Source organism: Panthera uncia (assembly GCF_023721935.1).
Source record: "Panthera uncia isolate 11264 chromosome C1 unlocalized genomic scaffold, Puncia_PCG_1.0 HiC_scaffold_4, whole genome shotgun sequence".
Lineage (NCBI taxonomy): Eukaryota > Metazoa > Chordata > Mammalia > Carnivora > Felidae > Panthera > Panthera uncia.
The window spans coordinates 63,273,257-63,287,007 of NW_026057585.1; the positions used below are offsets into that span (position 1 = coordinate 63,273,257).

General features: G+C 41.4%; 1 protein-coding gene across 2 annotated transcripts in view; it reads right to left on the reverse strand.

Moving 5' to 3' along the window:
* Nucleotides 1-1,276: 1,276 nt before the first annotated feature.
* The window catches only part of ZFYVE9 (zinc finger FYVE-type containing 9), a 213,668-nt gene continuing 201,193 nt past the window's right edge, over nt 1,277-13,751 (reverse strand). For both annotated transcript variants that reach the window (XM_049617176.1, XM_049617175.1), the window contains exons 15-19: nt 11,738-11,818; nt 9,151-9,313; nt 5,995-6,100; nt 3,162-3,338; nt 1,277-1,543 (exon numbers count right to left, since the gene is read on the reverse strand). In XM_049617176.1, the coding sequence (XP_049473133.1) occupies nt 1,382-1,543; nt 3,162-3,338; nt 5,995-6,100; nt 9,151-9,313; nt 11,738-11,818 (689 nt within the window). In that variant the 3' untranslated portion in view covers nt 1,277-1,381. The remainder of the gene's footprint in view (nt 1,544-3,161; nt 3,339-5,994; nt 6,101-9,150; nt 9,314-11,737; nt 11,819-13,751) is intronic.

Here is a 13,751-nt window from a genome sequence, read left to right on the forward strand (position 1 = left end):
AAACATAAACAAGGCATTCTCTATTAAAAAATGGGGGGAGGGGGCACCTGGGTGGCTCAGTCGGTTCAGCATCCGACTTCAGCTCAGGTCTTGATCTAGCGGTTCATGAGTTCGAGCCCTGCATCGGGCTGTGTGCTGACAGCTTGGAGCCTGGAGCCTGCTTCAGATTCTGTGTCTCCCTCTCTTTCTGGCTTTTCCCCTCTCAAGCTCTGTCTCTCCCTCTTTTTCAAAAATAAATAAACATTAAAAAAACTTTTAAATGGGGTGGGGGATCCTATACTCACCAAAAATATCAATGTCACAAAGGTGAGTCAGGAAAGCTACTTGCCAAGTCTGATCCTAGGCTGGAAGCTTTACTGCAAGAGAAAAGGCTATAAAGGGCATGACTGGAGAGATGCTAGGTTCAAGTGTCCTATTAATGTTAAATTGGTTGAAATTGCAGTTATGCAGGAAGATGTCCTTATTTTTAGGAAATGAACATTATTTAGGGGTAAAGGACTATGATATATGCAACTTACTCTCAGATATCTTAAAGCAAATGTGACAAAATGTTAATATGTGAGCAATAGGTGAATCTAGGTAAAGTGTACATAGGTTTTCTTATACTTGCAACTTTCCTGGAAGTTTATTTCTCAATAATTTTTTTTAAAAAAACCTCTAGTGTTTAACTAAAAATGTCTTGAATATATTCTATTTTCACAGAAAGACTCAATTCAGTACCTGCCATTCACTCGGGCAGATCTTGAGTAATCCTGAACTTGGCTCTGCTATCCAAGCGACCTCATTTACACTGAGTCGCTTTTCCTTGGATAAAAGAGATAATCCGCTGGGTCTCTGATTCACTTCAGTGAATAATCTGGTAAAAAACAAATAGAAATCTAAGTGTAAATTCTACTTGAAGTCACTGTGATGTAAGCAGGACAAAACCAGTGGAATTCTCCTTTTTATATCAATTCTGTACAAAAAGTGCAAGACCAATGCTTCATTTTTTATTTCCCCTCTGCCCTCCCAGCCCCATCCTTGGTGATGGTTATACCCATTTGCGCATTTCTGAGCACAAGACCGTAAGTAAATCTTAAAACAGGAGCAGAATTTTTGTCTAAACAGTAACGGAAGGGGATTAGCGGCAAGGATAGCATAACTTGTGCAGTAACAGAAGCTGCCCAGATCTTCTTGGTGGACAATGCATAGAAGACTCAGAATTATGGAACATCTGTCCCCCCGACCACCCTTTCCCACCCTGGCCCCAACCCCCACTCCCACCCCACCCCCCATTTAATAGTGTTAACAAAAGCTTAATCTTCCAGTTCTAAAGTGCAAATGATTTGGGTATGACTGCTGTTGTAACAGGTCTCAACAGACAAACAATGAAGTCCTCTGTCTATGCGATGTTTTCCAGAATATAAAAGATGAGTTCCATGACGATGGGGCCCTCACTGAGCTGGCAGGCCCCTCCATGGATCACCGGCACCAAAGCGCTGTCCAGATCATTCATGTACTGTGAGGGAAGGGGCTGGCCATTGCTCCCTGCTTGATAGCCAACCTAGAGCGCAGAAAGAAGGGGATGACAGGTTACTGGACAGAGAAGGCCTCTTGAGAGGGCTGAGGGCCAAGGAGGCTGAGCTGGAAAAGATGTCCTTTTTGGCCATGGACTAGACATACAGCAGTTAACACAAGGTTCTCCTTCTCTTCCCTAAATTGTTATTTATTATACTGTCGTTTATTCATCCTGACCTTGACCTTGCTGCTTGGTAGCTGTGAGACTTGGGCAAGACACCTAACCTGTTAAGGCCTTAGTTTTCCAGGAAAGGGTAGAGGGTGGGGGGCAGCATAGAGAGGTATGGAATATCAGAAATACCTAAACCTTTGGTTGTGGAAATTAAAATTAAAAATATATAAGGTACAACTAACTCCCCAACAACAGGAACTGAACATTTGTTCTCTCGTCCATCTGTTCACCCGCAGACCATTTTCTGAGCACCTACATACACAGCAATTCAAAGATAAATGTAACAGGACCCCCGCCCTCAAAAGGCAGAAAAAAATGCCTGTTCTTTAATTGTTGCATGTAAGGTAATTCTCTAACAAGGTTATCAGTATCATTTGAGAAAGGACCATGATACCTCATTTGTATTACCCTGATAGGCGTATTAGTACCACACTAGGCAAGACCTTGAGTAGAAAATACGTATGTTGATTGAGGACTAGTCAGGAAGTGGAACCAGACACAACTTTTCACATTTTCCCTGATAGGGACACAACACTGCCTTAAAGCATGAGCAGTGGGACATGTCACAACAATCCAAAATGGAGATTAGAGTTCAAGGCCACAGGAGAGAGACACTGGAACAAGGGACCGGGCAGGGGGGGTGTAGGGCAGGTGTGGACTGTTATACAGACAGCATACAGAAACATGAAGTAAGACAGGAAGGAAAGCCTGGCCACAGGAGACCCGAGCTGACAGGAAAACTATTGGGGAAACACATCAAGTCCTCACCCACTAACTGGCACAGAAATGTTAACAGAAAAACCTTAAGGAGTGAGAGGTGCAGAGGCCTAGCAGCAGAAGCCTGCTGCAGCTGGATTACGAACAACAGGATAGGAGCGTGTGGGTGGCTCAGTTGGTTAAGCGTCTGACTTCAGCTCAGGTCATGATCTGAAAGTTGCACGAGTTCAAGCCCTGCGTCAGGCTCTGTGCTGGCAGTGCGGAGCCTGCTTGGGATTCTCTGCCCCTCTCCACTTGCGCATGTGTGCACTCTCCCTCTCTCTCTCAAACTTACAAAACAAAACAAAACAGGATATGGGACAGCTTGGAACTTGCTGTCTAAAGGTTGCAGAGCAATTCCTGAAGAGTGGAACTGGCGAGTCTCAAAGAGGAGCACTGGTGCCATTCATACAGGGGTGGCAAGTCCTCACACACACTTCCCCTCCTTATCCCACACTCACAAGTAAGTCCTTGGGAGACATTCAGGTGAGGAAGCCAAGATTCAAATGGTTCAGAGAGAGTCTCACTAAGCAGCACATCTAGGTACATGACTAACGGGCAAGGTCAGAAGGCCCAGAGAATTAAGGTCTCTGGGTTGATGCAGGAAAAGTCACATGTCAGAAAATACAGACACTGCTCAAGCCCACCTTCCAAGGCTACCTAAGACTCTTCTTACCTGATCTGAGTCAAGTGTCACACGTAGGCCTAGTTTAGTCATTCCATCTTCCTTCAGAAGCTTCAAGTGGGGACAGAGAGCAAGGCAAAAAGCCTTGGCAACGTGCTCAGTCAATCGGCTATGATCTGCAGGATCACTCAGGCAACTGTGCTGGTCATCGTTTTCTAGGAAAAACACCTGTCCCCCCAAACAAAAGAGACTTTAGCCTTGCGCCCAGGAGATGTGCATGAGCTCACTGTGTATGAGTACCCCGACCCCCTGCTGTGCAGGAAGACCTATCTATCTCCCTGGTTTCAGCCATGATCATAATCATATGTTCTACTCAAAACCAGAAAAGGCTTACATTTAGCACTGTGCACTTCTAAATGGTAATCCTTATACATGCACAGTCTCCTTAGGAAATGATCTTGGAATCTAAGAGGACAGCTCTTACAGATTATGTGACCCAACCCCTTCATGTTACAGATCACTCAGAGAAGTGACTTGCTCAAGTGCACAAAAGTCCTGAGAGAAAGAGGCAAGGCCAAGCCAAGAATCCGAGTCTGCTGCCTCTCATTACAGAGTTCTGCCACATGGCCATGCCACTGCTGAGGTGGAAACTGAGTTAGTGTCCTTGCACCAAGCTGAGCAGAGGTGCAGAGGTGCCAGTGCAGAATCAGAAGCACAGCAAGATTGGAACTAAGAGACCCAAGTCCTAGTCACATAGAGGAGGGTTGTGAGCAAGTCCTTTGACTTCTTAATGTCCAATTATGCCTTTGTAAAATAGAAGGCACCTGTCTTGGGGCACCTGGGTGGCTCAGCCAATTGAGCATCTGACTCCGGCTCAGGTCATGATCTCATGGTTCATGAGTTCGAGCCCTGCACTGGGCTCTCTGTGGTCAGCAAAAAAACCCACTTCAGATCCTCTGTCTCCCTCTCTCTGCCCTTTACCCGCTCGTTCAATCTCTCTCTCTCAAAAATAAACATTAAAATTTTTTTTAAAAAATGAAAGCCCCATCTTCTCTGGTTATCGTAAATTATATAAAAGCATAATAGAGAAGATACAGATATGCAAAAACACCATGCTTATACATACTGCCCCCTAGCTTACTGCTCAGTAAGTGGCTTATACAAAGAATACTACAAAGGGGACATCCCTGAAGCTCACGCACTAGTGAGAGTAGCACCGTGAAATGACAAGCAGAGCTCTGCACTGGGCCTCAGAAGACCTCTGGTCCCTGCTCTGCCAGGTCTCTTGGAGCCTGTTTTCTCACATTATGCAAATGAGATGGGTCACACTGCTGGCTTACTGGGTTACAGGCAAGCAAAAGGGAGGGAAAATAGGTCAAATAGTGATAAGGAGCTCCACGTGGTCCAGACTGCACTACTTGAAATGTGTCAATGGGATAATCATTACAAAATAAGCTCCTAAGACCACTGAACTGCATATGAAAACACTGAGCCTGGTGGTATGAAGGATAAGTTACTTGGAACAACAGGTCGAGAAACGGAGAACAGTTTCTAGTCTCCTGCTCTCATAAACCAGCTATGTGAATGAACTTTGGTAAGGCATTGAACTTTTCTCTTGGCTTGAGTTACCTTGTGTGTAAAATGGAAAAGCTAGAAGTCAGAATTTTTTTTAAAAATTAAGACTTTTGGGCGCCTGGGTGGCTCAGTTGATTAAGTGTCTGACTTCAGCTCAGGTCATGATCTCACGATTTGTGAGTGTGAGCCCCATATCAGGCACTCTGCTGTCAGCACAGAGTGCAATTTGGATCCTCTGTCCCCTTCTCTCTCTGCCTCTCCCCCACTTGTGCTCTCTATCTCAAAAATAAACATTTTTAAAAAATTAAGACTTTTAAAGCTGCAAGGAATTCTAGAGTTCTTAGAATTTAATGTGTTATTTTTATAGAGTACAACTGAGATTCAAAAGAAATTCAGAGATCTATGACCTCCCTGTTTATTCTCAGAGAATAAACTTCCCGATTTGTCTGACATTACACACATACAGGGTCCCTGCCTGGCTCCTCTCATTCCCAGGTTAGCCTCTCATACAGATTTCAAGTAAGGCAACACATAGTGCAAAAGAGCTTAGGAGCTGGCTGGATCTGGGTTTGAAACAGGACTTTGCCATTACTTATTTGTTTTGTTATCTTGGACAAGTTGCTGAGTATCTGAGCTTTAGTTTTCTTATTGGTGACATAAGCCTATTTTTAAAGAGCATGTTATCTAAGATACTTTTAACTGTGAGTACCGCATAACTAGCCCAGTATTCTAAAGAATAAAGCAAAGATGGTATATGCCATTCAGAGATGCATCCTTCTTGAATTCTAATGCAAACAAATCTCTAAAAGCTCATTCATAAGAAAAAAGAGACATCAGATTGCTACAGGCTGTACTTGGTGGCATTTCTTCCTGGTGAGCAGAGACAGACCAGAGGGAATTGGAGTATAGAAGGTAAACAGAGAGCTTTTCTTTCCTTATCCTCCAGAATCAGCCCACAATGTATGTCTGAGCCTAACAAAAAGTTGTGCTCAAAGAGAATCAAGAATGCCAAGTTTCATGGCACCTGGGTGGCTCAGTCGGTTAAACGTCTGACTCTTGATTTCAGTTCAGGTCATGATCTCACAGCTGTGACCCACTTCAGGCTCTGCACTGAGTGTGGAGCTTGTTTGGGATTCTCTCTCTCTCTCTCTCTCTCTCTCTCTCTCTCTCCCTACCTCCCTCTGCCCTACCCCTGCTGGTGTGCGTGTACACATTCTCTCTCTTTGTCTCTCTCTCTCTCAAAAATAAATAAGTTTTTCAGGCAAGCCTTAAAAAAAAAAAAAAAGAATGCCAAGTTTCATTTCCTTACCTCTGTCCATCTGATGACTTTTCCATTTGCTTTATACTCCGATCCATGGAATATCTTCACACTTGTTATAGACTCCATGGACTTCCCATCTATAGGACTTATAACACTACAATAGAGGCAAAGGAAAGAGATGGAAGCAGCTCCTGTAGTTAGAAGAATCACTTCTCTTATCAAGTCTTGCTACTAATTACACTGGGTGCTTTGCTGAACATATCTGAGCAACACATCACAGCAAGAAAGACACTGCACAAAGATGTACATGAATAGAGCTCTCGTGGGAAGGTCCTGTGCAATGAAATAATTCGAAGAACACATATAAAAAAGGAGCCATGATTCCAGGAGCTGGTTCTTTCAATGTAAAAAAATCGTTTACTCAAACCTGCCCTCTTCTCCCAGCATTCCTTCCTGCAGTGAGTGCACGGCCACCCAGTCTTGCTCTCCCCTCTGCTCTGTCACACACGCGGCTCCAGACAACAATCACACTCACACATGTTTGCAGATCTGCCTCACAGATGGACTTCAGATGAGGGAACATGATACACTCACCTCTGTGTGCTGTATTCCCAGTTCTGACATACTGCTTGGAACATGGGAGTTTAATAAATGTCTACTGATTGAAAGAATTACTTGACCAGTATGTTAATTATGACAGTGCTGTTCTGAGCTCATGAACAAGTATTTATACTATTATCACAACAAATTCCCTTTAGTGCTAAATTATCACTCCTAGATTCCTAAACAGAAAGGTCATTTTTTATAGTCATTTCCTCTCCAAAATATAGCAAGTATAAACAGGTGGAGATTGACACTCATTCTGATGAGGATTCAAAATAATTGTCACAAAGACTCCAAACTCTTCCTAACAAGATTCAAATCTGTGTGTTTTCTAATCTCCATGTAAAAAGATCAAGTTGAACTTAAACTTCAATATCAGGGATTTACTTCATTCACTTGAATTAAAATTATTTAAACAACACTGAATTTAATTTCTAACTCATGACATGATGTCAAAAAGGGCCACTCTTAGTTGATTAGTACTCTTTTAGAGAGGATACCCAGACACTGAGGGACAAGCTGGAAAATACTCAATTTATACACTACAAACTAAACCCCTGAATTTGACAGTCCTCCCTAACTAGTTCTGGTCCTGTTTTCTAAGATGCTGCCACTGGCACTTGTAGGAAGGGACAACCTACTTGTTATCAGTTACTGATACCTATGGCATCAGATTTTCAGGTAATCAATTTTTTCGTCCTGATAACCATGTTCATTTCCAACTAAACACAAATTGATTTCGAAATTAAGATTTCCAATGAAGTATGGGAAGATAGAGGACTATTTGTAAAATAGGCAAATAAACTCACCGATTTTTGTTTAATAACAAAAGCTTTAAAAGATTCTTTAAAAATCGGGTGTGCCATGTTGTCTATGCCCTCAATCTGCCTTTGCTCCTGCTATTCCCTCAGACTGGAATGCCCACTCTGCCACAGCTATGTGGCAAATACCTACTCATCTCACCAGATTCAGATCAATCAGCGGCCATTTCTCTATGCAGGTCTTCTTGAATACCCTACCACCTCTACCAAGCTTCCTCTTTTCTTTCTTATCTTCACTGTGTTCCTACAGAGTTTTCTATGAGCATCTTCCATACTTTGATGCACTTATTTGTAACTATCTTCAAAATAAGACTGAACCACTTATCAGCAGGGAGTGTGTGGAATTCATTTTTGTATTTCTAGAGATCTACACATAGAATTATTACCTGGAGGAAGGAATGAAAAAGGGATGGATGAATGGATAAAAGAAAGCTTAATACAATGATGTATAATATAGTCATTTTTTTTTAAGCACCTACTAGATGCCTCACAGTGTTTTAGGTTCTGGTGATATAGCTATAAATAAACCAGATAAAAATCCCTGCCGTTATGAAGTTTATAGTCCAGGAGCAATATAATAAGTAAAAGTATATTTTATGTTAGAGAATTATAAGTTCTCTTGAGAAATATAATGCAAGGAAGGGGGATAGGAAGTACCGGGGGTGGGAGAGAAGAAATATGTATGGGAGGGTTATAATTTAGATAGGTTGGCCAAGGGAAGGCCTTACTGAGAAAACACATTTTAGAAAAAACTTGAAGGTAGCGAGGGGGTGACTCATTTGGCTATCTTGTATCCAAGGCCAGAGTACAAGGTGAAAGAATAGTAAGAGCAAACGCCAGAGGGCAGAAGTAGAGTTGACATGTTCAGGCAAGAAGGCAGGTGTTGCTTCCGTGAAGTAAAAGGGTGGACAGATTGTGTGAGGCCTTAGACACTTTGGCTTTTATGCAGAATGATACCAGAAGCTAATGGTGGGTTCTGAGCAGAGAAGTGACATTACTCTGGCTGCTGTACTGGAAACAGATTAGGTTAGGGGGCAGGAGGAGGTCAAGAGTAGAAACAAGCAAGCCACTTCAGAGGCTCCTACAATAATCCAGACCAAATGATGGTGGCCTGAACCAGGATGGTGGCAGTAGAGGTAGTGAGAAGTAGTACGATTCTGGACACATGCTGAAGTAAAATATAACAGTATATATCAAATATATACTATAAAATATAACAATGCCAGGATTTACTGCTGAGTTAGGTACAGGGTGTGAGAGAAAAAGAAGTGTCAAAAGTGACTCCAAAGTGTTGGCTTGAGCCCTCAGAGTAGAGCGGGCCTGTAATGGGAAAGAGCGCAGGACTGGAAGCCCCAGGAGGTGGTTTTAGGTCCCAGCCCCACCACTTCCTTGCTTTGTGGAGTCATTTAGCCTTTTGGTGCTTGTTTACTCATCTATAATATGGGGAAAACAAGGCTAGTTATTATAGCAAATGAAACAATGTTGGCAAAAGGGCTTTCTTTATAAAACCAGAAAGGGCTTCGGTATTACTATTATCTCAATAACTTTAGAGGCCTGTTTTGTTTCATCAATTCCTTCCCTCCTCCCCTCTTCAAAAACAGGCAGAGAAACTCCTTCAGAAACTAAGCCAAGAAACTAGAAATTTAAAATTTTATCTTATATATACACAACAGTCCTTTCTCTTTGGGCGTTCAGTAAAGTTATAAATACCAGTGTAGACAAAGCCCAGAGCCCAGACCATAACTAAATGCTCCAAGGGGGAAAGGGAAGAAACATTTACCCTTTGTTGACGTTCTTGTCATCATCCACCCACTGGATGTAGATGTGCTCCTGGGGGTCCTCGGCATCTGCCTTGCCACAGGTGATGGTGAAGTCCTTCATCTCTCGCAGTGCCTGCCTCAAAGCATCCATGTTCTCTGCTGTGATCTGGACCATAACGCCATCTGAGAATCAGCACCAAGATAATACAGATGGAAACAACGCAAAGCCAGGGAGAGGGGCAGATGAATCACAGTGCCTGGCAGCTAGCAAATCCCTCTAGGATTATCTGTAAAACTTTGCTCTGCTCTCTAAAGCTGACAGAAAGAAAGAGGTTTTGTTCTTTGAGCTGAACTTCTTACTTTTCAAAGTGCTATGAGAAGCAAATGCCAAGATTGCTTCTGCCTAAAACACTTGCCTGCCGATTTCACTTCGGACACAGCTGAGTTCTCCTGAGACTGCTCAAGGGGAGATTTACACATGGTCACATCCCTCTTTTGGACTGACAGAACATTTTGTTCCTGTTCTCACTCTTGCATTTATCATGCTCTAACCATATTTCTGTGTTTGCACCTCTGTCTCTCTCACCTCACTATGATTTCCTGGCATACAGTAAATGCCCAGGAAATGTTTGTTAAATAAATCACTGAATAAACAACAGTGGTGCGAGAAGCGATAAATCCATGTACTGGCTAGCAACAGGGCAAACCTACCACATGTGCTTCACATGGGCCACCATGTAGCCAACACATGGTAACTATTTGGGGGCTGCTACCTACCCAAGTCAAAAGCAGACACCGAAATTCAGTGTGAAAGTTGTCACATGTGGAGCAACTGCCCTGCTTCACTGACACAAAATTTTGTCAACTAAGATAATTTCTAAAAAGCTTCATAAAAATTTCCTAGCAGCTAATTGCTCAACTGACAGAGTAAAATACAAGAACTAAAAATTTCCTAATCCAAAGATATAGACGTAACTTTTAAACACATCGCATTTGTAAGGATCTGTGTCCATTCAAATGATCATTTCCACAACATTTAAAAGGTGTTTTTTAATCATCTTGTCAAGACACATTTTGAATGTAGTCAATACTTGATCACATAGGTATTAATTAGTCACTTAAGACCAAATGATTATTTAACTCCTAGATTTCTTAACTTTTTAACAGCATGCTTCTACTTGCTGGTCAAAGTTGTGAAATTTAGTTGTAAAACAGTAATGTACTTTGCTCTTCACTTGCTTTTTTATTAAGCTTACCAGTAAAGGAAGTCAAAGCCAGTATCTATTAACATATGTAAGATGGTCTATGTATTTCAGTTAACACACTGGACTCCACCCCCAGGAAGGACTGCTCTTAGGGGCTGGAGTTAGGCTACTTCGGGAATGAAAACATGTCATATGTGGCAGACTGTCCTTTCCAAAAGTGACCACGATATCTCCGACCTCACGTGTTTTCTCACAATGCTTCCCAATTCCCCATTAAGAAATGGAGTCTAATTCTTCTCCCCTTGAATCTGGGAAGGTTTATGACTATTTCCAACACTAGAGTATGGCGGAAGTGATACGGTGTGATTTCCAAGACTGGGTCATAAGAAGCAACATGGCTTCTGCCCTTTGCTAGACGTGTGGCTGGAGTTAGAAGTCCAGCTACCCCCAAGGCTGCCATGGCATGCTAAAAGTCAAAGTGTGAGTACTCCAGTCACCATTCCTAGTCTTTAAATCATCCCACGGCCCTAGACATGGGAATAAATAAACCTTCAGACAGTTCTAGCTCCCAGCCATCAAGTCATCCCAACCAAGGCCCTGGACATGTAGTCAAGCCGTCCCTGCATTACCCTGTCAAGATTTCTGACCCAGAGCAATCGGTGAGCATGGTAAAATAACTGTTTCAAGCCATTAAGATCTGGGTTAATTTGTTATGCAACAAGAGTAACCAGATCAAAATATAGGAAGAATCAACTGATAAAGAAAATACACAGTATGCTCATCAGCCTTTCATCAACTCTCATTTAATAAGCTTTTTTCAGGATATGTGTCATGTCTAATCTAATTATAGGAAACCAGCAGCAAGCACATACCATTCTGCACCCCAAATAATGAATGCACATTCCTGTGAGTTAAGCCAGACTGAACTTCATCTACATGTTTACAGATATGAGCCCAGTGATATATTTGAACTCAGACTATGTCCCCTTGGGTACCCTCTCCCAGAGCTCTGAAAGGCAGGCCATCTCTTAATTTTTCTGTCACTGTCCCATGAGATCTGTACCACTTACTTCCTTCTTTAGAGACCTAAGTACCTATATGACAGTATTAATTAGCTGAAGAGTAAGATGCTATTGGATACATAATAGGAGTAAGAAGTCTACCGTAAAAGTGTGATGGTTTCACTTAACATCCCTTGTTTTTTATTTTTTTTTAAACTTTTATTATTATTGTTATTTTTTATGTAAGCTCTATGCCCAACATGGGGCTTGAACTTACGACTGGAGATCAAGAGTCGCATCCTCTACCAACTGAGCCAGCCAGGTACCCCAACATCCCTTGCTTTTTAAGTTGTATAATTAGGCCTGAACTAAACACAGACAATAAATAACTTATTCTTTACCTTCCACAATACTGGACTTGGCAAGATATCCGGAAGAAGATTTCAGAGCACCACTGAACACAAAGAAACTGGCACCAGTCACTAAAATAGTAATATAAATAGTTTAGTAAAGATAGGCCCTGAGATCAAAAGACTCAGAACAATACTGAAATATTTGGTAGTTGGTAACCCCAACCATCATCATACAGAAAACAAAAAACAACGACTCTATACACCACAATATACAAGTAACCAATAATTCTGATGCTTTGGGAATGAAGTTTTAAGATACACTCCCCATTTCGTTTTCCTCTCCCTCCAATCAAGAATTAAAGAATCTTACAAGCAAAGGAATCTTAGTGGTCCAGTCTAGGGCTCGGCAAACTACAGCCTGTTTGGCCTGCAGCCTGTTTTTGAAAATAAAATTTTATTGGAACACAGCCATTTCTACTCACTTACATATTGTCTATGGCAGTTTTTGAAGTGTATCAGAGTTGAGTAATTGGGGACAAAGACCACAGGCTTGCAATACCTAATATATCACCTAGCCATTCACAGAAAAGTGATGGCTGATCTAATACCTTTATTTTTCAGATAAAATATATTTTGAAGATAGAGATATGGTTGGCAACCATTTTATTTATGAGTGGATTTCTTTTTTAAAAATATAATAAATAAATACCTATTGAAAAGACCAACACATTACCATTACCTCTTCATGAAAAAAAGAATATTTAATTACATTTAGCTTTAAGAAAATTTCACTATGCTCCTCCATATCATTTTTTAAGATTTTTAAAAAATTATTTACGTATTTATTTACTTGGAGAGAGTATGCATATACAAGCAGGGGAGAGGGAAGGAGGGAGGGAAGGAGAGACAGAACCCTAAGCAGGCAGAGCTCAATGTGGGGCCTGATTCCATGATACTGGGATCATGACCTGAGTTGAAATCAAGAGTTGGACGCTTAACTGACTGTGCCACCCAGATACCCCAAGATTTTATTTTTTTTTATAGTAATCTCCACACCCAACGTGGGGCTCGAACTTAGAACCCCAAGATCAAGAGCTGCATAGCTCCACCAACTGAGCCAGCCAGGAGCCTCTATGTTCCTCCACATCTTAAATTGGACTAAGCTAATCCACCTTTCTGCCCCTTGGCCCTGCAATATCTCTAACAGGTAAACATCCAGGCTTTGTCAAAGATTTCTAGTGACAAGGAGCCCACAATGGCACTAGGCAGCCCCTTCTACTTCTGGATAACTCTCGGCCTTACAGAATGTGCTCTCAAACTGAGTCCAGACCTAGATCCTTTTAACTCTGACCCAGTAGTGCTGGTTCTGGCCTTTTGTAGCTATAGAGAATAAGCTGGATGTTATTTCCACACACTGGAAAACCTTAAAAATAGAGACAGCTATTTTTCACCCTCTGCCAATCTATACTTTTCCAGATTACATATTCATACTATATTCAAAAGGTCTTCTTTTGACCTAGTTTCCAGATTTTTCACAGGTCTTGAACCATCCTTAGAAGAACCTGCAGTTTTATCAATGGATATCATCAATTACATTAATGATATCCAGAACTTATTTCAAATATTCCAGGTGTGATCTAACAGAGAGCATTGTGGATTTATCACCTACCTTATTTTGGATATATGTTGAATATACATGTGACAAAGACCTTTTATGCTTTTACTAAACAATTGATTTATAAAATATATTGGACAGTGACCTATGTCACTGTCAACTAGAGAAGTGTTTCATAAGGCATACTAAAGAAAGTTCGTTATGGAAGATATTCTGAGGGAAAAACCAGATTCATGGTCAACTAAATTTGCAAAGGGCCAGGCACTATCTTTCTTTTGGAAAAACGCAAATCATATCACCTTGTTAAAGGCTCTGAAAAGTCCTATAGTGAAGAAATCTGTTTAAACTTGTAACCCAGGAATATCAGTTAAATGTACTAATAAGCAAGACTTTCATTTATGTGAGTACTTTTTAACACCCTAGAACCTGATAAGACATCTTAAGAAA